Source organism: Canis lupus, chromosome 1, assembly GCF_003254725.2.
Source record: "Canis lupus dingo isolate Sandy chromosome 1, ASM325472v2, whole genome shotgun sequence".
In the NCBI taxonomy this organism is placed as follows: Eukaryota; Metazoa; Chordata; class Mammalia; order Carnivora; family Canidae; genus Canis; species Canis lupus.
The window spans coordinates 98,357,343-98,382,780 of record NC_064243.1 but is presented as its reverse complement, the minus strand read 5'-3'; the positions used below and the strand labels follow the sequence as shown (position 1 = coordinate 98,382,780).

Sequence of the window (25,438 nt, the reverse complement as noted above, 5' to 3'; positions counted from 1 at the left end):
GTGTCTATTGTCAGCCTAGGGGCTGGTGTTTTGCTTGGTTGGTTTGGGTTGGTAAAAAATCTTTTTTTCTCTGAAAACTTAAGATTGTCCCCTTGTCCTTGATGTACCACAGACATGCTACACAGCTCCCAGATATGTGTTTGTTTTTATTAATTCTACTCAGGACTCAGTAAGTTCTTTAAATTTGAGGAATTATCTTATCTCAGTTCTGAAAAATGTTCTGTTTTCTTTTTAAATAAGCACTCTCCATTCTCTGTATTATTTTTCAAATTTCATCAAATTCACCATTTTTTTCAGGCAGCTACCATTAAACGCATCTGTTGAATTTAAAATTTTTTCAAACATGATGTTTTTCACGTCTAGAATTTCCACTCACGCATAGTCAAAGCTTCCTGCTCTGTTTTCCTCCCTCCCTGCCTCATCCTCCCGGGGCCTTTGCCTGTCCCTGCTGCCCTCTGGGCCTGGACGGCTGCCCTGGCGCTGTCTCCTGTCATCCCCCGCCCCCCAGCTCTGCTCTCTGCCTGGGCTTGTGGCCCTGTCTGCCCCTCCCAATGTCTGCCTCGATTCTGGTCCAGCTCCTGGTCCCCATGGCATGCCACTGGGCATGAATGGCCAGGGACCTGGGCTGCCTCCAGGTCCTGTGCCCGGCTTGCCTCAGGGGTCGGTTCTCCCTGAAAGGTTTGTGTCCATCTGCCATGTCCTCAGGCCTGGCCCCACTCCACATGAGATGTGAGGTCTGAGCACTGGAGGGGAATCCTGTGCAGGGGAGGCTGGGCAGGTGGAGGGAGGGAGAAGGGCGGAGACCTCGCTCACATGTCTGCCCCTCCCTGCCTGTCCCCATCCTGGGCCTCCTGGACCCCGACGACCCAGTCTGTGCCCCATGGCTGCCCCAGGGCGTGAGGGCACGTGGCAGGAGATCGGGCCGTGGGTGTCCATATCCAGGCCCATCCGGGTGCTGCGGGGCAGGAGGCCCCAGGCTGGCATGACCCCCTACCTCCACTTTTCCCACAGCGCGGAAGACGTGGTGGTCCGCGTGCCGGGCAGCCAGCTCACACTGGGCTACATGGAGGAGCATGGCTTTGCTGAGCCCATCCTCGTCCCCAAGAAAGATGGGTTGGGCCTGGCAGTCCCGGCCCCCACCTTCTACGTCAGCGATGTGGAGAACTACGTGGGTGAGTGGCCTGCTGGTCATGGGCCCCAGCTGGTCCCTGTGCCCATGAGCTGGGCTTCCTTCATGCCCTTCTGGAATGAGACCCCTGTCCCACTAAATGGCTCCTCGTCAGTTACTGTGGCTGCAAAGTGGGGACTGTCTTGGGACTGGTTCATCCTGCCAGCGGTGGGGGGGTCCCTTCCTGGGGTTTGTGCTGCATCCCCTTGGCCCCTCCTGGGCCAGCCTGGTTCCCGGCCTCACTGAGTCCTCCACTTTCAGTTCATGCCGCCCTGTCCAGCATGGCATACATCCCCTGGCAGCTCCCAGCGCTGTAGGCATTGTGCCCATGTGCTTGGGCATCATCTCTGAGGCCATCTCCCCAGCAGGGATACCCGTGGAGCTGGGGTCCTCGCAGTGGCTGGGGCTCAGGGATGGCTGAGTGGCCAGTGCAGGAGGAGGGAAGACCCTGGAAAGCAGATGTCCAGGCCCCCCAAGGGAGAGGCACCACCCAGCACCTGCAGTGACAGCTAAAGTCAGGGCTTGCCCTCTGCCTTCCCTGAGCTGTCTCCACCTGGAGCTGTGTCATTTTGTTCCATGGCTGTGTCCCTGGGCCCGGCTAAGCCAGCTACATAGGCCGTGGCTCCCTCATGCGTTGCCCCACGCGCTGCCCCACACGCTGCCCCTCCTGCCACGGGCACCTGCAGGAGCGGCAGCAGCTTCCCTGAGGGCAGGGGGCCCTCAGGCTGTTGCCACAAATGTCTTCCCTTCTCCTTGTTTCATTACGGACCTTGTCACACCCACATGACATGGGAAGTGGGGTCTCCGTGTCCAGTATTGGCCACAGGACCACGAGATTTCTATGGTTTTGCTGTGTCCTCACACCTGACATTTCAAGCCAATGTCTGCTTTGTACGTCATTTTGGCAGATGTGAGAAGCCGGTAGGGGCCCTAGGCCAGCTCTCCGCAGCAGGGACAGAGCTGCCTTGGTTACCGCAGGGCCCTCTGGGTGGCCGTGAGGGCAGCACCACTTCCCTTGATTATTCCCCTCAGCCTCTCCCCATGTCCAGACGGTTGGAGGATCAGGCCTGTTGGGGTTTTGGGCCAACAGCAAGCCTGCGATGTCCATAAACCTGTCCCAGGGCCTGCTGTTCCGCCTGGGCCCCCGCCCGGGCCTGGATGGAGAGGCACAGCTGGCTACGCGGCCCCGGGGACTGAGACGACAGCGAGGCTGTCCCCGCTGAGCATCTTTCTGCCACTGCTAATTTTGAGTCAGACGTGATGCGCTTGCCCTTGCCCGTTCCTTGATTGCCTAGATCCTCCTGTCACCAGCGACTTGACGCTGACTTTTTCCTCATCAGCTACAGAAAACTATTTTCCCTTTTACTTACCAGTTTTTGGGAAAAAAAGTTAGTGCCCTAGAAGTGTAGGAGTTTTTAATTTTTTTACCTTTTGAAAGTGGAGTGTGCCCCAGGCTTGATTTGGGGCGCACCTGGACTAACTACCCACTTGTGGTATGTTCGTCAGAAGTCCCTGTGTGGAAGGGAGAAGAAATGTGTGGGAAATATCAGAAAGGGAGACAGAACATAAAGACTCCTAACTCTGGGAAACGAACTAGGGATGGTGGAAGGGGAGGAGGGCGGGGGGTGGGGGTGAGTGGGTGACGGGCACTGAGGGGGATACTTGACGGGATGAGCACTGGGTGTTATTCTGTATGTTGGTAAATTGAACACCAATAAAAATTATTTTATTAAAAAAAAAAAAGAAGTCCCTGTGTGCCTGCGTCCCATGTGTCCACTCGCTGTCTGGCCCCCCTCGCCGTGGCAGTCAGGGGCGGGCGGGGGTGGACGGCCCACCTGGGTCCCCGCGCGCACCCTGCCCCACTCACCACCTCCTCCCACCCGCAGGCCCAGAGCGGAGCGTGGATGTGACAGACGTGGCCAAGCAGAAAGACTGCAAAATGAAGCTGAAGGAGTTTGTGGACTACTACTACAGCACCAACCGCAAGCGGGTGCTCAACCTCACCAGCCTCGAGTTCTCTGACACCAGGTGCGCGCCGCCCATGGAGTAGCCCACACGCACTCAGGTGGCAGGGCCGCTGCACTTGCTTGCCCTTTCTCCTCTCGTGCATCGTGCATTGTGACAAATCCAAACAAAAGGATCTGTTTCATCGTCTGGCCAGCCCCTATCCTGCCCCCCAGCCAGAGCCGGAGGTGGTACAGATTCTTCCAGAACGCACATCCTTGCACCACACATGGGCTTACGTGCTTCCACATGCCCCTACCACGGGCTCATGTGCCTGCACACCCAGAGGTGCACTCGTAGTGTTGCTCTGTGCCCTGCCCTTCCCGTTGATTCAGCCCGAGCTCTGTGTGCTGGGCCTGCTCTGCCAACTGCTGTTCTCGGGGCGGAGGCCCCATGGGTTGCGCTCTGAATGTCTGGGGCCCACCGAGGTCCCGGCCTCTGGTGTCAGAGGCTGGCCGTCCGTCGGTCCTGCCCTCCCAGGACCAGGGCTCCGTGTAGCGGGGCCGCGTCTTCCTGCTCCTTGGTTGCACTCCTGCCTCTCCAGCTGGCCTCTCGTGCACCACAAGGCCTGAGTTGTTGATGGTTTAGTTTAAGCCTGACTTCACTCTTGGATCCTGTCCACCTTGCCAACTTCTGAGAAGCCCACGAGTCAGCCAAGTAGCTCGTACAGAAGGGCGGGTAGGACAGTGTAGTCCAGAAAGCCCAGGGAGACGTAGAACCCCGGCAGGGTATCGTAGCTGCTGTTGGTTGTGTTTGAGCTTCCTGTCGGCAAAGGCATAAAGGGAAATAGAATGGATTCCGTGGCACTAGGAGAAATGGGCGAAAGCTGCCTGCTATGCATTGTCAAGGAGGCTGAGCTGTGACCATGGCCATGGATCACACCCGGACTGGTGCCACCGCCTGATCTGCTGGCCAGCCTGTGGTCCTCATAGGCAGCTGCAGGTGTGGAGCTGGGGTGGTTAGAGCTTTGGCTTGGGGTTCCCCTTGGGCCTCTTGGGGCCACTCCTTTGCTGGCAGAAGGTGTGTGGTTCCCACAGGCCCAGTCTAAGTACACAAGGGGCCCTCACACTTCATGCTGGGCTGTGGCCTTGGTGCTAGGGCCGCCCAGCAGCTGAGAGGGGGAGGGTGCCTCTGCAGATAGTGTGGTCTGTCCCTGTGGAGGTCAGCTGGGGTGGCAGGGGCTGGGCCCGACCCCATAGACCGTTGGTAGTGGTCTCAGGGCTGTGGCCTCAGGGACCCTGCAGTGACTCCTGCGTCCCCTGACCCTGGAGGCACCTGTGATGGGTAGAGAGATGGCCCTGCTGTGTATTATGTGCACATATGTGGTTAACCGTGCTCTGTCCCCCACGGGGGCCTCAGTGCCTGGGGCCTTGGGTCACCGCCCCCCACACCAGGAGCTGTAGGGAGCTGCTGGCCTTGGCGACAGGACCCCCGAGGAGCGGTCAAGCAAGGAAAGAAGGGCATGTGTGGCCGTGTTGGGAAGCCTGGGTGGGTGTGCAGATGGCCGCGGGGCCCCAGGTGGCGGGCTGGGTCCCTCTCCTGTGTGGTGTGTGGTCTAGGCCACTGTGGGCACGGGTGCGTGGAGGAGGGCTCTGGGAACAGAGATGGGCATCTCTGGGGACCTGCTATGAGGTCTGCCGGTGAGGTCGCTGAGGTTGGGCGGCAGGGCCTGGTGTGTGGTCCGTGTCTGTGTCGTCTTGGCGGCATGGCCTCTGATGCATTGCTGTGCGGTCTGTCCCCCCGAGCAGCGAGCATGCCAGGCCGTTGCCGGGCACTCTCACCAAGACAGCGACATTCCCCAAGAGGCCACCTTTGTATTTCCGTATCCTCCTTGGAAAGAGCGTACTGGCCTACCAGAGCCCCGCAGGGTCTGTGGAGTGATGCCCGGGGCACCGGGTGCATGCGAGGCAGGCCGCTGCCACCTGCCCCCTCGTCGGCCGGCCTGTGCTCCACGGAGCGCTGTCTCTGGCCTCCGTGGAACACAGCGCGGTTTGGTGTTGCCGCGGCCCCTTCCAACCCCACGAACCTTAGTTTGCTGGTCTGTCAAGTGGGGGCAATGCTTCGTAGCCCATAGGGGAGGGACGCACACCCCAGGGCCCGTTCCCCCCAGGGCCCTGGGGACTTGGGGGTGCTTTTGCTGCTGTGACCCTCTTCCGGTCTCTGCCCAGGATGTCCAGCTTCGTGGAGCCACCCGACATCGTCAAGAAGCTGTCATGGGTGGAGAACTGCTGGCCCGATGACGCGCTGCTGGCCAAGCCCAAGGTGACCAAGTACTGCCTCATCTGCGTGAAGGACAGCTACACCGACTTCCACATCGACTCGGGTGGTGCCTCCGCCTGGTACCACGTGCTCAAGGTGGGTACCTGCCTGCGCCAGCAAGACCCCTGCTGTCCCCACGTGCTTGGCGGGCCAGCACCGCCACTTGTGCAGAATGGACACTTGTCCAACCCTCGGGGGCACAGCGGGTAGGGTGCGCAGTGTCATTCTGAGGAGGCTGCCGTTGGAGGCAGCCCGCTGGTGGAGGCCAGGGCTGAGCAGTGTGCATGCCCCAGGAAGGGAGCGCTGCTTGGAGGACTTCCTAGAAGAAGGGGTGGGGGAGCATGCAGCATTGAGCCCACACAGAGCCCCGGGGGGTTGGGGGAGCCAGGACAGAGGCACATGTGAAGACAGACGAACAAGGGGATCCAAAGGCTTGGGCTCGGCCAGCGCCCTGGGTCGTGGCTCCCCTGTACCCCAGCACCCTGGGTTGTGGCTCCCCTGCCCCCAGCGCCCCAAGTCGTGGCGGGCTCTGCCAATGGCCTCTCGTTGGCAGGGGGAGAAGATCTTCTATCTCATCAAGCCGGCCTCGGCCAACATCTCCCTGTATGAGCGCTGGCAGTCAGCCGCGAACCACAGTGAGATGTTCTTTGCCGACCAGGTGGACAGGTGTTACAAGTGCACTGTCAAGCAGGGCCAGACGCTCTTCATCCCCTCAGGTGGGCGCCCTTTCCCGTGCCCTGTCTACCCCGCAGGGCTCTGCCCTCACCCTGGGGCCTCCAGGGGATGGGTTCCTGGCCGAGGCTCACATCCAAGGACTGTCTGGGACGTGCCCACTTCCCTGGGCTGCGGCAGCGCTGCCTTGGCCCTTCCGCCATGTGTGGAGGCCAGAGGGAGGGCACCCCAATGTGGGCGGGCCTGGGTGGGTGCCCTTGGCTCCTGGGTCTGTGTGAGGCAGGCGTGTGCTTAGCGTCCAGGCCAGCTGGGACACAGACTCTCCTCCTGGGAGGCTGGGCCTCATTGCACGGAGCGTAGGGCACGTGGGGCAGCCCGCCAGGGCAGATGGGCTGAGGCCGGGTGGTGTGAATGTGCCACGGAGGGCTCCCACATCCCCACCTCCGCAGGCTGGATTTACGCCACGCTCACGCCCGTGGATTGCCTGGCCTTCGCGGGACATTTCCTCCACAGCCTGAGCGTGGAGATGCAGATGAGGTAGGGCCGCACCTGCCTGGTTCCACCTGCCAGAGTCCCTGCTGCCACGCCGCTGCAGTGGCACCTCCCCTGAGTTCTGGGCACGCTGTTAGCCTCTTGTGCCGTCCTGCCAGGGCCCCTGGGTGGCCCGGTCCCTGATAGCCCCTGTGGCCCCTGGGGGGTGTGGGGTGAGTTGAAATCCTCTCCCTGGGCACTGGCCTGTGGGGCTCGCCCTGACGCAGGGGAGGCCAGAGTGGCACAGCCTTGGTGTGGCCTTGTGGCTGTGATGTGGGCTCACCCTAGTGTCACCTGCTCAGAACTCATACACTGGATGGTTCTTTGCTGTGGTTTCCAGAGCATACGAAGTAGAAAGGAGGTTGAAACTGGGTAGCCTGACTCAGTTTCCCAACTTTGAAACTGCCTGCTGGTACATGGGGAAGCACCTGCTGGAGGCGTTCAGAGGTATGATGACATCCAGGTTGGCATCTCTGCTGTGGCTCTGGGGGCTGGTCCCTCACGGGGCTGCTGATGGGGCTCAGCTGGAATGTCAGAGGCCGGGGGTCTGCCTGGCTCTGGGCTGCAGCTGAAAGACCCTGGTGGCGTTCCTGCCACCCTGGGGAGGGTGTGCATGTTGGGGTCCCCGGGGAGGCTCGTGGGAAGGGGTGGGCTCCTTGGGTCCCTGCCCTCCACAGACATCCATCTGCCCTCTACCTCAGGCCTTGAGGGTCCATCCTGGCTTCCCACTGCGGGCTGAAGCCCCATCATGCGGAGCCCTCTGTGCTCTGGCTCCAGTCTGAGGTGGGGAAGCGAAGGACATGGACCTTAACCTTAGCTGGCCAGAGTTCAGTGAAATTTGCCCATCTCGCCCCGAATTCAGATCCCTAAGCTTCCCCCCAGTAGAGGGGTTGCCTAGGAGGGAGCCTGTGGGAGTGGGACATGCAGAGCCTACCCTGGGGTGGCCTGATAGGGTGAGCGCTGACTGCTGGGTGCCCCCTGCCAGGGCCCCAGAGTACCAGGCCGCCAGTCTCTGCCCCTGCAGTGCGCTCCCTGACCACGAGGGGGCACTCTGTCCCCAAGGGCGTCTGGGAGGCTGTGCTGCCACAGCTGTGCAGAGGCCGTGGGAGCCCTGGCAGCACCTGGGCCCTCACTGGAGTGGCAGGGGCGGGCAGTGCAGGGAGCTAAGCCACCTGCCAGCAGGACCTGGCGGGTGGGCGAGGGAGGGCTGGTCCCGCCCCTCCCGGGGCATCTGGGGCAGGCCCCCCGAGGTTCCATGAGGGACCGTTGGCAGTTGGGCAGGTGGCAGTGGGTGGGGGTCCTGCCGACTCCACCCCGCACCCCCCATGTGACATCGCCCACAGGAGTGGTGGGTGAGGGTGGGCAGGCACACACTCACCTGACCCGATCCCTCTATGACCCCCAGGTTCCCACAAGTCTGGGAAGCAGCTGCCCCCTCATTTAGTCCAAGGAGCTAAAATTCTCAATGGTGCTTTTAGATCATGGACGAAAAAGCAGGTAGGGAGGTGTGCCAGGTGTGTCCCCGAGCAGAGGGAGGGTGGCTGGTGGGGGTCCCCCAGCATGGGTCCTTCCTTGGGTGGGAGCTAGCCTGCGGAGCCCACCTGTAGTGGGGAATGCCAGAGGTGGCGCGGAGGGCACCCCAGGGCAGGAGACGGCAGGGGCCTCAGCCTCGCTGGCCAGCAAGGCACTGGCTCCAAAGTGGGCTTCACTCTGAGGTGGACCTTCCTTCCACAGTGTCCCCTGTCATGCCCCCTGTTGTGGCCTGGTGTCCTACCCCCAGGGTACCCACAACAGTATGCCCAGTGCCCCCCAGGCTCCGGGGGCAATGCCCCTTTCCCCGCATCCCCCCCAGCAGCACTGCCCTGTCCCTCCTGCCCCTGCCCCTAGCACACTGTCTGGTGACCTCCCATATCTCTGTCCTAGAGCCACATCTCTGGCCTCTGGGCCTAGAACCATATCTGGTGTCCCTCCCTGTCACCTCAGCCATGTAGTGGCCTTGTGCCCAGGAAGAGGGGATGGCTCATATAATGCCCAGCTGCTGGTGGCCTTGGGCAGCTTGCCCTCTCTGGGACATGTTACAACCCCCTGGGGAGGGGTCATGGCAGAGCCATCTCAGCCCGGGCTGACATCTGGCTGGAGTGGGCTGACTCGTTCAGGACCCCGTGTAGCCGGTACCCCTAGCCTGTGTGGGCGGCAGTGGGTCCTTGGTTGGTAGGCAGGAGACTACTGGGAGGGACCATGTGGGTGAGTCAGGGTCCGGGAGGCTGAGCCTGCTTCAGCCCCTATGGGTGGGCAGGGGTGGGGTGGCATGGCCAGTGCAGGTGGACGTCAGCACCTAGACTGGGCGGCTGACCCCTGGCCCGCGTCTGCTGCCCTCCAGGCTTTGGCGGAGCATGAGGACGAGCTCCCAGAGCACTTCAAACCTTCCCAGCTCATCAAAGACCTCGCCAAAGAGATCCGGCTCAGCGAGGTAGGGCCTGACCCCGGGGGCCGCCAACCCTGTACAGCGGCCCCGCTGCCCACCTGCCAGGGACCACCATGTCTGAGACAGCTGCCACCCCGGCCCTCCAGGGCAGGGCTGCTGCACGGTGGGGACTCCCAGGCACTGTGGCTGCCCATGGCCTCCTGGCCCCAGCCCAGGGACAGCAAGGTGGGGCTCCTCTCCAGCTCCCCAAGTAGGTGGGGAGGGATCCAGAGGGAGGGCCATGCCAGCTGCTGGAGACCCTGGGCTGTCCCAGCCTCTGTGCTGCAGGGTAGGATGGCAGTCCCCACCAAGGATGTAGAGGGGTCAGGTGGCTGATGGGTAGACGAGTGGCACCTTGGCACAGATGTGTTGTATTGATGAATATGTCACATAGTGGTGTAGGCAGGTGTGAGCATGTCGCATGGATACTGTAGGAGAGATGTCAGCCTGCCCCGTGCATGGTGTAGACAGATGCTCCTTCCTGCTGGAGTGTCTCCCAGAGCCCAAGCAGAGACCCTCCTGACCGGGGCAGCTGGCCACATCTCCTCCTCCTCTCCCTAGAATGCCTCCAAGGCCTCCCGACCTGAAGTGACCCCAGCTGTCCCCACGGATGAGGTCTGCTTTGGGGACCGGGAGAAAGAGGAGCCCCCATCCCCCATTGAAGCCAGTCCTCCTCGATCCTTCCTGGAGAAAGTGTCCAAAAAAAAGATTCCCAAAACCGTGAAGATGCCCAAGCCGTCCAAAGTTCCCAAGTCCCCCAAACCCCCCAAACCCCCGAAGCCCCCCAAACCGCTGAAGCTCAAGGATGGAGGCAAGAAAAAAGGGAAGAAGTGCAGGGGGGCGGCCTCGCCCACCATCCCCAACCTGGACCTGCTGGAGGCACACACCAAGGAGGCACTGACCAAAATTGAGCCTCCGAAGAAAGGCAAGGTGGGTAGTCTCACCCCGTCTGTGGTTGGAGGGCTGCAGACCCCTCAGGAGCTGGCCTGGGGTGGAGCTAGGGCTGCTGTGTCCCTGAGCTAGAGGGTCAGGGTTGGTGGCTGTGTCCTGGTGAGCATGGCACAGCGAGGAGAGACCTCCCAGTAAAGGCAGTGGTGTTTGCTAGGACAGGGGTACCACACAGGGTCACCTGGGGGAATGAGCTGGCTGAGTTTCCTCTGGGGCCCAGGTGTCGGCTGAGTTCTGAAGGTGGGCCAGGCACCCAGTGGAGACCAGCAGGGAGGCAGAAGGGCGACTGGTGATGGGAGTGGTTACTGGAGCGGCCTGAGCCCCTATAGGCAGTGAGAAAGGCAGGCCTGGCCCCGAGGACCTAGCAGTGTGACCAGAGGTGTGGGCTTCAGGGACCAGGAGCCCAAGACCAAGCACCATTGAGGGATTTCCTGCTAACGGGAGGCTGTTACCCACTTCTCGCTGAGGCTGGGGGTGGGGTCAGTGACCACCAGGGCCAGCATCACAGGGCTGCAGTGGGGCACATTGGTTCTCCCTTCATCAAGGCAAAGAGGGTGGATGAATGAATAGATGAACAGATGGATCGATGGGTGGGTGCCAGGAAGAGGGGAGAGAAAGAGGAAGCAGGGAGGGTGCATGAATAGGTGGATGGATGGGCAGGTGGATGGTTGGATAGAAGGGATGGGTGAGTGGGTGGGATGGATGAGTGGGTGGGGGTGGATGGGAGGTAGATGGGTGGGTAGGTGAGTGAATGGAATGGTGGATAGCTGGATGGATGGATGGATAGTGGATGGATGGGTGAATGGGATGATGGATGGTAGGTGGATGGGTAGATGGAATGATAGGTAGATGAGATGCATGGATGGATGGGATGGTGGGTGGGTGGGATGGTGGATGAATGGGATGGATGGATGTCTGTATGGGTGGATGAGTGATGGACAGATGGTGGATGGATAGGTGGGATGGATGGTGGGTGAGCAGATGGGGTGGATGGGCCATTGCATGTGAGCCAGTAGGAGGCAGGGGCCCTATGCTGTGTGGCTGTCACTTTGCCGGGTAGCCTCGGGGTTCCTAGACATCGTCCCATGTCCACTGCTGGGTCATGACTCCTGTGTCCTAGGCCACAAAGAGCGTCCTGAGCGTGCCCAACAAGGAGGCGATCAGCTCACAGAATGATGTGGAGAGGCTAGAAATCCGAGAGCAAACTAAAAGCAAGTCAGAAGCCAAATGGAAGTACAAGGTGAGGTGTGTGTGTGCACGTGTGTGTGCACCTGCCTGGGGTGGGGGCATCTTCCACAAGATGCAGGTGTGTGAACACCTGTCCCCCGGGGGCAGTGCCAAGCTGGCCTATGGAGGCAAGGGTTGTGAGTGTGGCCTCTGTGGGGCTGCCTTCCATGGCGGGGGCACCTCCTGGCCTGGGGAACCAAGTGCATCACCCTACAAGCTGACAGCTGGCCCAGCTTCGAGCACATGTGACCCGGGGCGGGACTGGGTCCTTTAGGCCCTGAGTGACAGAGAGCAGGGGTTCCTGGGCAACGGGTCGGAGGGAAAGCTAGCTGGGGGCTCAAGGACCGTCTCGGGCTTCCTTTTCAGAACAGCAAACCTGATTCCCTGCTGAAGATGGAGGAGGAGCAGAAGCTGGAGAAGTGTCCTTTGTCGGGGAACAGGGACCCCAAGTTCTCATTTTCCTTTAACAGGAGGCTGCTGAGGTAGGTGCACGCTCACACACATGTGCCCTGTCCACGGGCTCACACATGCCATACGTGCTCACACGTGCTCACATCACACACCCCCGTTATACACACACACATATGCTCCATCACAAGTGCTCACACATATCATACATGCTCATATCACACACCCCCATTACACACTTAAACACACTCATGCCCCATCACACATGTTCACACACATACATGCTCACACGTGCTCACACCACACACCCCCGTTATACACACACATGCTCACGCACATGCACCCCGTCCATGGGCTCACACACGTCATAACGTGCTCACATGTGCTCACACCCCCGTCACACATGCTCATGCACATGCGCCCCCTCCTGCAGGCTCCCCAGCCGAGGCCCCCCCCTCCCGAGTGAGCAGACCCCATCCCTGCCTCCCAGGCCGTAGCCCTGGTGGGTGGAGAGGGGGGCAGCTGGCAGAGGAGCAGAGCGTGACTCGGTTGCTGTCCTGGGCTGGTGCAGAGGGAGTAGGGTGGGTCAGGGTCCTGGCCTCAGAGCACAGAGACTGGTGGGGAGGGGCCAGCGTGAACTTCATATTATCAAATGTGCCTAAAATTATGGCTGAGATGAGGGCTATGGAAGAATGATTTGTGGGGCCTCCAGGGCCCGAGAAATCAGGAGGGCCTCCTGGAGGAGGTGGCACTGAGCTGAGGTGGAGGCCATAGCCTGAGAGGGTGTGTGTGTGTGAATGGGTACATCCATGTTCTAGACCATGAACGGGCACATCTTCTGAGCAGCTTGGCTGGCCAGCCACCCCTCACCCGCCGAGAAGCCCCACCTGCTGTGGTCTGTCTGAAGTCAGGGTGGGCGCCCCTTGGCGGGGGAGCAGGTGGCTGGGGCCAGTGTCCTGCCCTGGCCTTCAAGGCCCTCACTACAGGTAGTGGGGAGACAGGGCCACTCAGGGCCTGGCGGGATGAGCCGGGGGTCTTGGTCACGGAGGAGGCAGCAGCAGTGCGCACGTGAGCCATGTCACCCCATGTGTGCCCCATGTGCAGCAGGGCTGCCTGGTGCTCGGAGCCACCCTGCTGGGAGCTGACGCGGGCCTGCCCTGCCCACTGTCCCCGATGTCCCCACTGCCCCCGCTCTCCCCACCGCTGGGCACGCCCAGAGCCTTCCTTGCCCTGAGGGAAGGCCCTGCTGAAGGATGGTCTTTAAGAATATCGTCTGAATTTATGCTCCCGAGAGCTGTGCAGGGGATGCAGGACATTGGCATGAGCCAGGCTGGTGCGGGACTCTGCGTGGGGGCTTGGGGAGCACATTATCGAGGCCTAGCAGGGGCCGTGGGGACGCTGACACTGCTCGTGCTGCCGCAGCCCCAAGGCCCTGAAGCCGCAGCCCAGCCCGGGCGTGTTTGGGGCCATGCAGAGCTTCAAGGAGGACAAGCCACAGCCGGTGCGGGACGAGTACGAGTACGTGTCGGACGACGGGGAGCTCAAGATTGACGAGTTTCCCATCCGGAGGAAGAGGACCGCCCCCAAGAGAGACTTGTCTTGTGAGTGAGGGCGTGAGGGTGGGGAGTGGGCCGTCCTCCGTGGCCTCTGCCAGACGCCCGTCTGCTGTGTTTCAGTCTTACTGGATGGGAAGGAGCCACTGCCCACGCCCGTCACGAAGCCAAAGCTGGAGTCCGCACTCTACAAGGTGAGGCCGAGCCGTGTGTCCATGCCTGCCTTGGGCTGGTCTGCGCACGCAGGACCCTGCTGATAGCCTGGTGTGGGGGCTGCAAAAGGGTTGTCCTCTTCTGCCTCTCCTCGGGTGTTTTCATGGGGAGGGTGGCCAGGGTTCAGGCCGTGGCCCCGTGGAGGAGGGCTGAAAGCGGGGGTCTGTGGGTCTCTGCGGGTGGCTGCCCTGCCATGACCATGACAGATGGTGCCAGGCCCAGCAGCTCCCAGGAGGCCAGGTCCCTGCAGAGCCACCTGCCAGGGGCTGTGGGTCTGAGCTTCCACTTGTTCCCTGCCCAGCCCCCCAGCTCCTTGTATCTCTGGTCAGGATTGGGGTTCATGTGGGAGGCCCTGTGAGGAAACAGGGTCCTCTGGGGTCCTCTGGGGAAACAGGGCATCAGGACAGCCCCGTCCCACGGGCAGGCCTGCAGTCCCAGTGGAAAGCTCCGGCAATCTCCTGTACGGTGTGTCTGGCCAGCTGGCCCTGTGGTGCCCATTACAAGGGCTGGCTCTTTAAAAACTTGGAGAAACATCTTTCCGTGCAGGGGGAAATAGCAGGTCCCCTAAAGCCTCTGACCTGTGGCCCTGTCCCCACAATAGAGCGACGACTCCTCTGACGAGGGCTCACTGCACATTGACACAGACACCAAGCCTGCCCGCAACGCCAAAGTGAAGAAGGAGGGTGCGGGCTCGGCGGCGGGCATCCTGGACCTCCTGCAGGCCAGCGAGGAGGTGGGAGCCCTTGAGTACAACCCCAACAGGTAGGTCCAGGGTGCCTGCAGAGAGGCCGTGGGGTGCGGGTACCCCTGGGGAGGAGCCCAGGCCACGCCAACGTGGGGCCATTTGTGCCCTCACCGCAGAGGCAGGGCAGCCAGAGCAGGACCCGTGCCCCACAGAGGGGCTGCCTAGTGGCCAGGGAGGTGAGTAGGGGGCCGCACCCCACCCACCACAGTCCTGGACACTCAGCTCCAGCCGTGACGTCTGGCTGGCTCCATCTGGACGCTACCCAGATGCTCTGAAGGTCATGTAGTAAATTTTCCATGGCGCAAACCCAGCCTCCTGGTCAAGGGCATGTGGTATCTTTGAGCCCTGGGGCTGCAGAGACCTCACCCCGCAGGGATGGAGACCATGGCCTCAGAGCTTGGGGATGGAAGAGCTGTGGCCCGAGGAGGGTTCCCAGGGCCACACCCCGTGGGGCACGGGGGCCACACCAGACTGTCCTGAAGCCCCGTGTGCACCCCGACATGCCTTCGTGTGGCTGCGGCCGTGAAGGCCCGGGGTGGCCTGGCCTCTGATGGGAGATGAACCAGCTAACCCCTCTAGGCTTCGTTGGATGAAGGGCCCGGGCTCATTTTTCTGGACATGGTCCCAGTTGAATTCTCTCTCCATCTGCTTAAACTGGGTTAAGTGTTGTGTTCATTTTTTCCCCACATGGGATTTCCACAAGTAGCACAAACAGCTCACCAAGGGGTTGGGGCTCCCCGCCGCCTTGGGGGACCAGAGCCCCACCTGCCTGTTGATGGACCCGGGTGTGGGGTCCCAGGGGTCTGCATGTGCTGGGCATCGATGTCCAGGCAGGGGGACCTGCCGGGGAAGGGCAGCCTGTGCGGCCTGCAAGGGGCCTGCACGGGGCTCCCCTACATCTGCCTCTGAGGTGAGGCCATGTTTCCAGAACCCAGGTCCCAGGGCCGCGTGAACCCGCAGGGAGGCTGCTCCCGGTGGGTGTAGACACCCAAAGCCAAGGAGGTGGAGTCGAATGGCTGAGTCTCCTCTCAGGACTCTGTTCTGGGTGCCATGTTCCCTTCAGATGGCCAGAGGCCTGCATCTCCTGCCCGCCAGGAGGGACTTCTGTAGAGGTGCCCCAAGGGCCCCTCACCCACAGATGCCCTGTGGCCTCTGCCGTGGTGGGACGGGGCCTGAGGCCCCTTTGCTGGGACAAGCCTGGCTGTGACCCCGGTTCACTGAGGGCAGGGCACTGCTGCTGGTGCTGGCCCCTGGGGGCACCATTACCCTGGTGCTGCCTGAAGGTCAAGATGCTGGAGAGCAGGGTCTCTGCACGGGGGACACCGGGACCCCGGCCCGGGAGGAGGGCGGCCTGTGTGCAGTGCTACGCTCACTACCTGCAGACACTCACATGTGCCCTCACACCACCCGCACGTGCACATGCATGCCTGCCAGGCCCACCCCCTCTCCCCGCTGCAGGCGGTTCCTCTCCCCAATCTCCCGATTGGAGAGCAGGTCAGTTTTTGATGGTCCATTTGCTCTGTTTTAAGTTTTCGCTGCTGGGAAAAAAAAAGCTGAAAAAAATGGAGGGAAATATGTTAATTTGTTGTGGATGGTTGGCAGTGCGCACCGCAGGGGTAGGGGAATGTTGGAATGATAATTGGAGGATTAAGAGATTATTTTCCATGTGAGCTAGGTAGACTGTGCTCCTTGATTCACTGGCCGTGTGTGGACAGACGTGTGGCCCCTGCTGCCTGCGGCCCTGGGCTCTCAGGCCTGCCCCTTGGAGCAACCAAACTGGGCAGGGACCCCATGGTGGTGGTGGGGTCCTGTGCAGTGTGTGCCCTGGCCCCAGCCCTCCCTGCCCTGGCTGAGGGGCCGTGTGGACACCCCAGAGCCTGGAGTCACAGGGGGTGGGGAGCCCACTGCTGTTCCCCTGTGGGCAGAGGTCTGTCCTGTTCAGAGACCCCCAGTGACCGTGCTGCACAGCGCCCTTGTGCTCCAGGGCAGATCCTCGCAGTGGGGCTGGGGAGGCTGCATCCGTGGCAGGGAGTTCCTGCCTCTGCCGGGGGTGGGGGTTGCTGCCTGGACTGGACCTTTTCATTGTTTTGGCCTTGGGTCTGCAGTCCTGTTTGGCCCCAGCAGAAACCAGAGCGCTGTGGTCCTGTGTCAGGGCGGGAGCTGGGGCGGTGCCCGGGCCTGGAGCCAGCAGTGACCAGCAGGACGGTTCTGTCCACGCTGGCCTCCCTGGGCCCTGGGTGCTCCCTGGGGGCCAGCTCCACCCCCAACCTCCAGCCCGAGGCCTGGGAAGCTCTCATTTCCGCGTGGGGACTCATGGTCCCTTTTCAGGTTAAGGGTTCTACTACATGTGCTCCAAAACACTTTGGGGGGAGGGGAGGGGGGAAGGGTGTAGGGGAGGGTGTGAAAGCCGCTGATGCAGGATGATGCTGAACCTCTGACAGGGCTTGCTTGGACTGACACTTTGGCTGCTGCTTTGGGGTTGCAAGACCCCGTAGTGGGCCCTGCCCCTGGGGCACCTGGGCAGGCAGGAGGGGGTCTGGACGTCCGATATCAGGAGAGGACCCTGCTCCCTGGGCCTTCTGGTCTGTGAGGAGAGGAGGGCTGTGGGGCCCCAGCAGCCAGGCACGGGGTGGGAGCCTGTGCCTGGCTGCTGGGGCCCAGGGGCTGGAGGGAGGGTCAGTTCAGTAGGGCCCTGCAGCCCAGGGTGGGCTGTCCTGCCCCCCATGACAGGGTCCACAGGGATGAGGAGGATGAAGCTTCTAGAGGAGCCCAGACCTGTGCTTTGTGAGCTCTCCCCATCCAGCCATGTCCAGGACCCTGGTGATGCAGGGAGAGGCCCTGTGCCCCGCCCAGAGCCCAGCAGAAAGCACAGTGCCAGGCACAGCCTCATGGGGTGTCTCAGGAGCCAGAGAGCAAGTCCTGGAGGGAGGGGAGCTGGAGCTTTAGGGACTGCGGGTGCAGGGTTAGGGCAGTGGGAGGCAGCCTTGGGAAAGCACAGCACCCATGGGGGTGGCTGAGGACCTGGGGCTGAGCTGACATGTGGCCCTCTGGTAGAAAACAAGATGGAAGGGGCAGCTGCGATCAGACGCATGGGCACTCCCTGTCTGCCCCTCCCTGTGTCCCTGCTCCACGCCTTCTCTGTCCCTGCAGGGTGTGAGGGCAGACACCTGGCTGTTCCTTTTTTTTTTTTTTTTTTTAAAAAAAAAGATTTTATTTATTTATACATGAGAGACCCAGAGAGAGGCAGACACAGGCAGAGGGAGAAGCAGGCTCCCTGCGGGGAGCCCGCTGTGGGACTCGATCCTGGGTCTCCAGGATCACATCCTGGGCTGAAGGCAGACACTCAACTGCTGAGCCACCCAGGCACCCTGAGGGCCCCTCTCCTAAGCAGGAGTCATGAGCAACCACTGTGCTCCAGCCGTGTGTCCTCACCGCTGAGTGGGAGGGAGCAGGGGCGGTGGGCGCTGGGCACTGAGCTGAGTGCCTGTCTCTCTGTGCCCCCAGCCAGCCCCCGGCCTCCCCCAGCACACAGGAAGCCATTCAGGGAATGCTGTCCATGGCCAACCTGCAGGCCTCTGACTCCTGCCTGCAGACCACATGGGGTGCCGGCCAGACCAAGGGCAGCTCATTGGCGGCCCACGGGGCCCGGAAGAACGGGGGTGGCAGCAAGAGCGCGGGCAAGCGGCTGCTGAAGAGGGCGGCCAAGAACAGCATGGACCTGGACGACTACGAGGAGGAGCAGGACCACCTGGACGCCTGCTTCAAGGACTCGGATTATGGTGAGCCCCAGGGGCGGGCAGGGCCTGTCCACGGTGCTGGCCATGTGGGGCCGGGCCTCCTCCAGGACACGGGAGGCAGCCTTCGGAAGGTGTCCCCAGGGGAGGGGTGCCACTATCGCCACCCAGGAGGAATGCCCCTGGCCCCACCACAGAGCCCCCGTGCGTGTGCGCCATGTGTGGTACACGCTGTCCTCATGGGCTCTCCAGGGCGCGTGCCCACAGCCCCGAGCCTGTGCTGGGCTCACCCCCCACCTCCCCCGGCTGCTCCCATCCCAGTCGCCTGGCGGCCTCCACCTATCACCTCTGTGGATGCTGCGCTGTGGACGCAGGTGCGGGGGCTTTGTGAGGCCAGGTGTGGGGTGTCCCGGGCTTGGACCTGGGAGGTGGTGTTCTGGGTGGAGGGCAGATGCCCTGCCCTGGCCCAGCCACCCCACGGCCATACGCTTGCACACTGCTTGAGACCCCATCCACTTGGTCGGTCTCGGTGTGGAAAATGACACTGAGGCCCAGAGCGGCTGCCTTGGAGGTGGGCAGAGTGGGGGGGTCCCCAGGGCTGACCCCTCACCACTGACCACAGCCTTTCAGACCCTGCCCTTGGGGCTCCCAGCAGTTCGGTGGGGGCTGCTGCCGGTCTTGGGGAGGGTCTCAGGAACGAGGACCTGCCTGCACACCATGGCCTGCCCCCAGGGGTGGTTAGGGCCCAGGGGTGCTGGCTCTGGTGGTGCAGGGGCTGCCTTGGAGCTCACGCTCCTGCCCCCAGAAGAGCCCTCTCCGAGTGGAGGTTGGCCCTGGACCTTCTGCTCCACTCCCGGGGTCCTGGCTGGGAGTTGGCTGGGGGTGCCACTGGGGGGGTGGCTGGGGGCCAGTAGGGGCCTAGCTGGGCGGGTAGCTGGGGACCCACCCCAGTCTGATAGGCTGTTGGCAGTGAGCTCCCTTGGGGGGCAGGGCAGGCCCTGGAGGTGGCAAGACACCCCTATAGTGGGGGCACCTGGGGTCACCAGGGCTATCAGGTGGGGCTTGCTTCCCAGGGACCCGCTGGGTGGGCTCCAGGGATGCTGGGTGTTTCCCTCTCTGCAGCCACAGAGCAGGGGACCTGCTAGGAGGCCCTGTGGCCAGGCCCGATGGTTTGGGGGCCGCCTATGCCGTGCATGGGGCAGCCGTTCTGGGGGGGACAGCAGCTCACCAGACCTGCCCACAGAAGCTTTGTCCCCCGCGGCGTCGCTGGCTCAGGTCCTCCCCCCACCCCGTAGTTTATCCCTCTCTGGAGTCGGATGAGGACAGTCCCGTCTTCAAGTCCCGGTCCAAGAGGAGGAAAGGCTCTGACGACGCTCCCTACAGCCCCACAGGTAGTGTGTGGAACTGGGCGCCCCCTGCCCGTCCCTCTGGCTTCAAGGCTGTGGCCGGGGGTGGGGGTGGGGGCCTGCAGGGGCCTCAGTGGGGCTGCACTCCTCCTGTGAGTGGGCTAGGTGGGTGGGGGTCCCCATGGGGTCTGAGAGAGCACCCCTGGGAAGGCCATGACTGCACCTGGCAGGGTCATGGCAGCCATGGGGGTGGGGGGCTTGTCACCATCTGCATGACCCCACCTGCTTGCTCCTGTCTTGCTGGCATGGGCCCTTCACATCGGGGCTCATGTTGTGATCTTGGACAGACGGGGGCCGGGTCATGGGGCCTGGGAGGGCATGCAGATGATGGGGGGACACCGCTCGAGCAGGTGTCCTTCTCTCCCACAGCAAGGGTTGGGCCATCGGTGCCGAGGCAGGACAGGCCTGTGCGCGAGGGCACCAGGGTGGCCTCCATCGAGACTGGGCTGGCAGCTGCTGCAGCCAAGCTGTCCCAGCAGGTGAGGAGGGAGCCTACCTCTGCTCCCAGGGGAGGCCAGGGGCTGTCACGGGCTTGGGGTCACTGGAGCAGTGCTGACCCCTGGGGGGTGTTGGGGAGGCGGGAACTGGCCACTCAGGGTTGGGTAATGGGGGGTGATGGGGCAGGGGACTCATCCCCTCGCTCAGGAGGCCTGAGGGGCCACTCAGCGTCTGAGGCCGCCCATGTGCTGTGTCCAAAGGAGGAGCAGAAGAGCAGAAAGAAAAAGAACACCAAGAGGAAGCTGGCTCCCAACACGCCCTCCCCCTCCGCCTCCACCACCTCTGCCAGCACCACGTCTGCCAGCACCACGTCTGCCAGCACCACGTCCGCCTCCACCACCTCGGCCTCCACCACCTCGGCCTCTACCACCTCGGCTTCCACCACCCCGGCCTCCACCACCCCGGCCTCTACCAGCACAGCCAGTAGCCAGGCCTCCCAGGAGGGCAGCTCACCTGAGCCCCCGCCTGAGGCACATAGCAGCAGCCTGGCGGACCACGAATACACGGCGGCTGGAGCCTTTGCAGGGGCGCAGGCTGGCCGAGCCTCCCAGCCCATGGCCCCCGGGGTCTTCCTCACGCAGAGGCGGCCCTCCGCATCATCCCCCAACAACACCGCTGCCAAAGGTACCGTGCCTGCATTCCCCAGGCCGCCCACGGCTATACCGTGGGGACGGCAGGTTCCTTGTGCAGCTTGGCCATGTGTCCACAGCCACCCCTCGGCCCTTTGGACAGGAAGCTGTGGTCACACATGGGCCGGGCGGGTCTGGTGGCCTGGGCTTCAGGGCCTGGCCAGGAGGAGGTGTGGTCAGTGCCAGGCTGAAGGCTCCTGGGAGGGCCCGAGGGGATCCGTTGGGGGCAGGACTGCTGTGAGGTCCTTGGTCCCCACCGTCCCCTGGGCCCCACCTGTCTCCACCCTGTGCCTCACCCCTGTAGCAGTGCTCCCCGCCCTTGTCACCGTGCCCCAAGGGTGGGACCCCGGCCTCCCCTGACCTCTGCTCACCTGGCACATTTCCATCTCCTCTGCCTGCAGGAAAACGTACAAAGAAGGGCATGGCCACCGCCAAGCAGAGGCTTGGGAAAATTTTGAAAATTCATCGGAATGGAAAACTGCTCCTTTAAAGTTTGGAAAGCCAGGATCCTTCTGCTCCGCTCAGGACCCCCGGAGCCCCGCTAGGACATCAGCCCCCAGGAGGGCGGCTGCGCTGCCTCACCCTGGGGAGGGCCTGGCCCTCCCGGCCACCACTCCCCCCATATGAGCATCTGTTGCTTCAGCCGGCAGAGCGCACCGACGCGGACGGACGTCCTTTCTCAAGTTGCTTAGAGTGACCAGTTCCCGAAACTCGGCCCTGCCTGTTTGAGGACCATTCCAGTTCCAGGAGAGCCTCTGGGCCCCCCTGAGTGTGGGTGTGATCACAGGGCTTCTGCAGCTCTGTTGGGAACATGAGTCCTTCGAGGAAGGAGGAGTGAGCCAGTGCTCACCAGGCCCAGAGTCCGAGCTGGCCACAGGCCGGTAGGCTCCAGAGGCTTAAAAAAGGAAAGAACACTAGAGAGGAAGAGGAGGAGAGAGTGGGGTCTTCTGTGCCCCCCTGCTCTTCCTGAGTGATTCTCAGACAGTCCAGAGAGTGTGCGGCCCGGCCGGGAGAGGGGCCTCTGTGCTCCCCGGTGGCGGGTGGCGGGCCGGATGTTGGGTGTCGTGCCCTGAATGGCTGGGGCCTTTCTTGGGACGCCGGGGCCGTGAGCAGGGTCAGTGTGTTGGTGGGGAGGGGGCGCCGTCACGGGGTTCCCCCTCTCCCCCCAGGCAGGGTCGGGCCCAGCTGTGATGTGGGGCCTGGGGGCCTGGGCCAAGCCGTGGGGGGGGGCCCCGTGCTGCCCCCCCGGCTACACTCCTAGAAGCACTTCTCAGCCGAGGCACCCCGCCTGGCGGGGCGGATGGCGGCGGGCAGCCCGAGGACGCGGGGCCCAGCACGTCTGTCTTGTCACCTGTGTGTTTGGTGTCGAGTCCCCAGGTGGACCCCGGACTGAACGTCCGCCCGTCGACATGGAGGGGGCTGGAGTTGTTTCTCAGGCAATCCTGTATTTTAATTTTAGATGTATCTCCTGAAGCATATTTTTCATAGAATGTAGCGTGTAAATAGCTTTTTAAATAACTTCTTTTTTATAAGAGTAAAAGTATCTTTAGGAATTTCTTTCTAGAGAGTCCGTCATTAACATTTATACGAGTTTTTTGCCGAGTATGACGAACACTTGGGTTTGCCTTCCTTCTTTCTGTTTATTGTTCCTGTTGGTGTTACTTTTTTCTTTTAGGAACTAAGGTATTGCCTGAAAAACAAGTGGTGTCTGCGGAGCCTTCTCTGTGTGTTTGCAGCAGCAAACCGCGCCCCAGACCTGTTCCACGCGGCGGGCGCGGGGTCTCCGACCCGGACACCAGCTCTTTCTTTCCGTCTCGTTGGCGAAGGGGGTGGGGATGCAGTTATTTTACTTAGCACCTTGTGAAGTGTTTCTGTGTTTTGTGATGCTGTAATTTATTAATGTTTGTAGCTTTTTATATTTGTACATTTCTTATGAGCTTTGTTTATACGCCTGTCCCCGGGCGCCGTGTCCGTGAGGCCGGCCCCGAGGCTGGCGGACGAGCTCGCAGGGCGCCCACGGCGCCCACCGTGCCGTCCCGGCGTCTGCGAGGCTCCTTTCCCGTCCTCGTTGAACATTTATATAATCTAACCCGGCCATCAAGCTGTTCTCTCTCTCTCTCTCTTTTATTTTTTAAAGTTTATTATTATTATTTGGCAACATGTACATTTCTAACAAAGTTTACCGTGGCTATTAAAGTGTTTTATTTCCCAATTCATATTACTCTTGTATCGAGTCCATGAGGTCTAAGGCAGCTTAGATCAAAGTTTTAAAAGAGTAAAAATATTTCAGGTTTTGTACAGAACCATGTCTGTGTCGTTCCTGCTCACTCGCCAGCGTCTGCTCCCGCGGTGGGGGTGGTGGGAGGGGGCACCGAGGGCCCGGCCCACGTGCTGCCCTGCACCCCAGAGCCGCCGTGCCCCACGCCGCCTGCAGGAACGGCCCGAAGAGCCCGTGGGGGCCGGCGGCCTGTGGGACCCCGGCTCCGTGACCGCGGCCCCGGGCAGCCTCGGGAGCCTCCAGAAGCACCTACTGCCCACGGTGCGTACCTAGCGGAGGCCGGTGAGTGCAGGCCAGGCACCCAGAGATGCTCCGCGGCTGTGCAGGATCTGTCTACGCCCCTGCAGTCGGGACGTGGGGCCGGAGAGGACGGAGGGTTCGGGCACCCGGGAGGGACCCGCTGGGCATCCCTGCTGCCGGCCGGGCCTGTCATACTGAGGCTGGTCCACAGGGGCCGATGGGCTTGGTCTGGGCATGGGGCTCCAGCTAGCAGAGCTGCCTGTCCATGCACCAAGCCTCCAGACGCAGGCCGCCCCGCTGAGAGCGTCTGTGGGTGGGCAGTGTATTCAGACGGTGTGTGGGTGGCAGTTCATCATGTGCCATTTGTGACAAAGCACAGCAAGGTCCCTCCATCCTGCTGGGCAGCCAGCGTGGCCATCTGTGCCCCACGCGGCTGAGCGCCTCCAGGACCTCCCTGAGCTGGAGGGTTGGGGTGGGGCTCCAGGTACCCACTCTCCTGAATGGAAAGTGCTGCCCCCCCGTGGTGCCCTGTGTCCACGTGGGGCGGCCCCTCTGTTGGGCATCTCAGGCGTTGCTGCCCTTGGAGGTAGCACCGTCCCAGAGCCCCCAACAGCCCACGTCCCCCCGACTGGGCACTCTCCCTGCTTGCTGCTGTCTTATCCCTGCCCAGCTCCAGACAGATTCTGCTCCATGGCTCCGGGGGTGGGGGGGGGGGCGGGTGACCACGCTGTCACCTCACAGCCATCAGGTGCCCTGTTCTGCAGGCCCCTCTCCGGATGCCCACCAAACCCAGACTGGCCTGCCCTGAGCCCGCACCCTGGAGGCTGGGCCGTCTGGGTGCTCCTGGTACCCCTGCCTTCGTGTGGCTGTCAGGACTGGACCTTTAGAGCTTGTCTGGGGGCAGGGGGCTGAGGTCAGGGCTGGGGAGAGGCTCCCAGAGGCTACCCAGCATCCCCTGAGCCCTAAGCCCCAACGCAGGATCCCTGGGCCGTGCCCTGTGCCCCCATGGGGCCCCGCAGCCTGTGCAAGGTGTCCCAACAGGGTCCCTGGCTGGGCGTGTCTGAGCTGTGGCCCTGGGTGCACCCCGCAGGGGTGGAGGGGCCAGGTGCTGTGGATTTTCTGGGGTCTCCCCCTCCGGGCAGGGCAGGCTGTGCGGTCCGTTCATACCCAGGGCCCGGGTCCAGGTCACCACGCTTCCTTCCCACCGCCTCCACCGCCGGCCTCTGGGCTTTCAGACGTCCCCACGGGCACGAGTCCCGCAAGCATGAGCTCCAGGCCCAAGGCCCCTGCCCCCGCGCCGGGCTCCCAAGGCAGTTGCAGCAGGTGCGGGTCAGCTGCTGAGGCTGACCGCCTCCAGATGGGGAGGCCCAGCACCCACTCCCAGGCTCCTGACCCCAGGCCCTAACTCCCCACCTCCCCATCCTGTGGGCCTGCAGAGCCCGAGGAGGGTGGCCCTAGGGGCGGCTGGAGCCATCGTCACCACCACAGGGCCCACGCCGCGCTCCAGCCCGGCCTTCCCAAGTCCAGCGGGATTCCATGGTCACCCACAGCTGCTACGTGCCGGGCCAGGCAGTGCTCAGAACCTTCTGGAGCCATCATCCAGCGCACTTCCCCAAAGAGGTCGCGGAGCTCAGGAGAGACCGCTGCCTGGCCTGGAGGAGGACGAGGTCTGGCCAGCGTCTGCGTGCACACCCAGGTAAGGGGGCTTCCCACGGGGAGACCGGAACGTCTTTAGCAACGTGAGCAAAGGCCCCGAGGCAGGCGGCGTCCCTCCAGGGCTCCCGTACCCCCTGGGGCTCGCCTCCCTCGGGAGCCCCTCGCTGCACCCCCTCCCTGGGAGCCTCCACCGCGCCCTGTGCCCAGCACTGTGGGCCCCTGGGCCCCCTCCAGGCTGGGGACCAGCCGGCAAGGGTCCCACTGGGCGCCTTGGGGAAATGTCAAGAGTGACCACCAGGGGGCAGGGCAGGGCCGGGAACCAACCGTCGAGGCATCGGAGTGGGAGCCAGTGGTGTGGGGGCGGTGGAGGTGGGGGTGTGGCGCCGGTGCTCAACTCTGGAAGGAGCGAGGGGTCGGTCGTCCTGACCTAGGTGAGCGCCTGGGGGGGGGAGGGGGGGTCTGTTCCTACACCAACCAGGTCCTGGCAGCTTCACGCTCGCCACTGTCCTCGAAGGTCCTAGGACTGTCTGTATCTTAACCAGGGAGAAACTGAGGCATGCAGCCTCACAGCTGGTGGAGCTGGGGTTCAAGTGCAGGTAGGACAGTTCTCGGTCCCCAGGAGGCAAGAGCAGATGGAAGGTGGCTGCCGTGCAAAGGCCCTGAGGTGGGGATGGCTGGAGCAGGGGGCTGAATTCCAGGCAGCAGGGCCAGGTCACACTGTGGCACCGGCAGCTGTGTGAAGGGCGCAGGTGCCGTCCCCTCACCTGGTTTCGCCGCCCCCCCCCCATGAGGGTCTCTAGCTCTG

General features: G+C 62.6%; 1 protein-coding gene across 3 annotated transcripts in view; it reads left to right on the top strand.

Moving 5' to 3' along the window:
- The window catches only part of PHF2 (PHD finger protein 2), a 67,066-nt gene extending 44,304 nt beyond the window's left edge, over window positions 1-22,762 (top strand). For all 3 annotated transcript variants that reach the window (XM_025423635.3, XM_025423636.3, XM_049093023.1), the window contains 19 exons: window positions 1,012-1,172; window positions 3,055-3,196; window positions 5,341-5,527; window positions 5,985-6,147; window positions 6,553-6,640; window positions 6,975-7,081; window positions 8,040-8,131; window positions 9,015-9,104; window positions 9,660-10,028; window positions 11,167-11,286; window positions 11,640-11,755; window positions 13,104-13,282; window positions 13,358-13,428; window positions 14,049-14,209; window positions 17,697-17,971; window positions 19,222-19,317; window positions 19,702-19,811; window positions 20,031-20,454; window positions 20,861-22,762. In XM_025423635.3, the coding sequence (XP_025279420.1) occupies window positions 1,012-1,172; window positions 3,055-3,196; window positions 5,341-5,527; window positions 5,985-6,147; window positions 6,553-6,640; window positions 6,975-7,081; window positions 8,040-8,131; window positions 9,015-9,104; window positions 9,660-10,028; window positions 11,167-11,286; window positions 11,640-11,755; window positions 13,104-13,282; window positions 13,358-13,428; window positions 14,049-14,209; window positions 17,697-17,971; window positions 19,222-19,317; window positions 19,702-19,811; window positions 20,031-20,454; window positions 20,861-20,949 (3,040 nt within the window). In that variant the 3' untranslated portion in view covers window positions 20,950-22,762. The remainder of the gene's footprint in view (window positions 1-1,011; window positions 1,173-3,054; window positions 3,197-5,340; window positions 5,528-5,984; window positions 6,148-6,552; window positions 6,641-6,974; window positions 7,082-8,039; window positions 8,132-9,014; window positions 9,105-9,659; window positions 10,029-11,166; window positions 11,287-11,639; window positions 11,756-13,103; window positions 13,283-13,357; window positions 13,429-14,048; window positions 14,210-17,696; window positions 17,972-19,221; window positions 19,318-19,701; window positions 19,812-20,030; window positions 20,455-20,860) is intronic.
- Window positions 22,763-25,438: the final 2,676 nt, after the last annotated feature.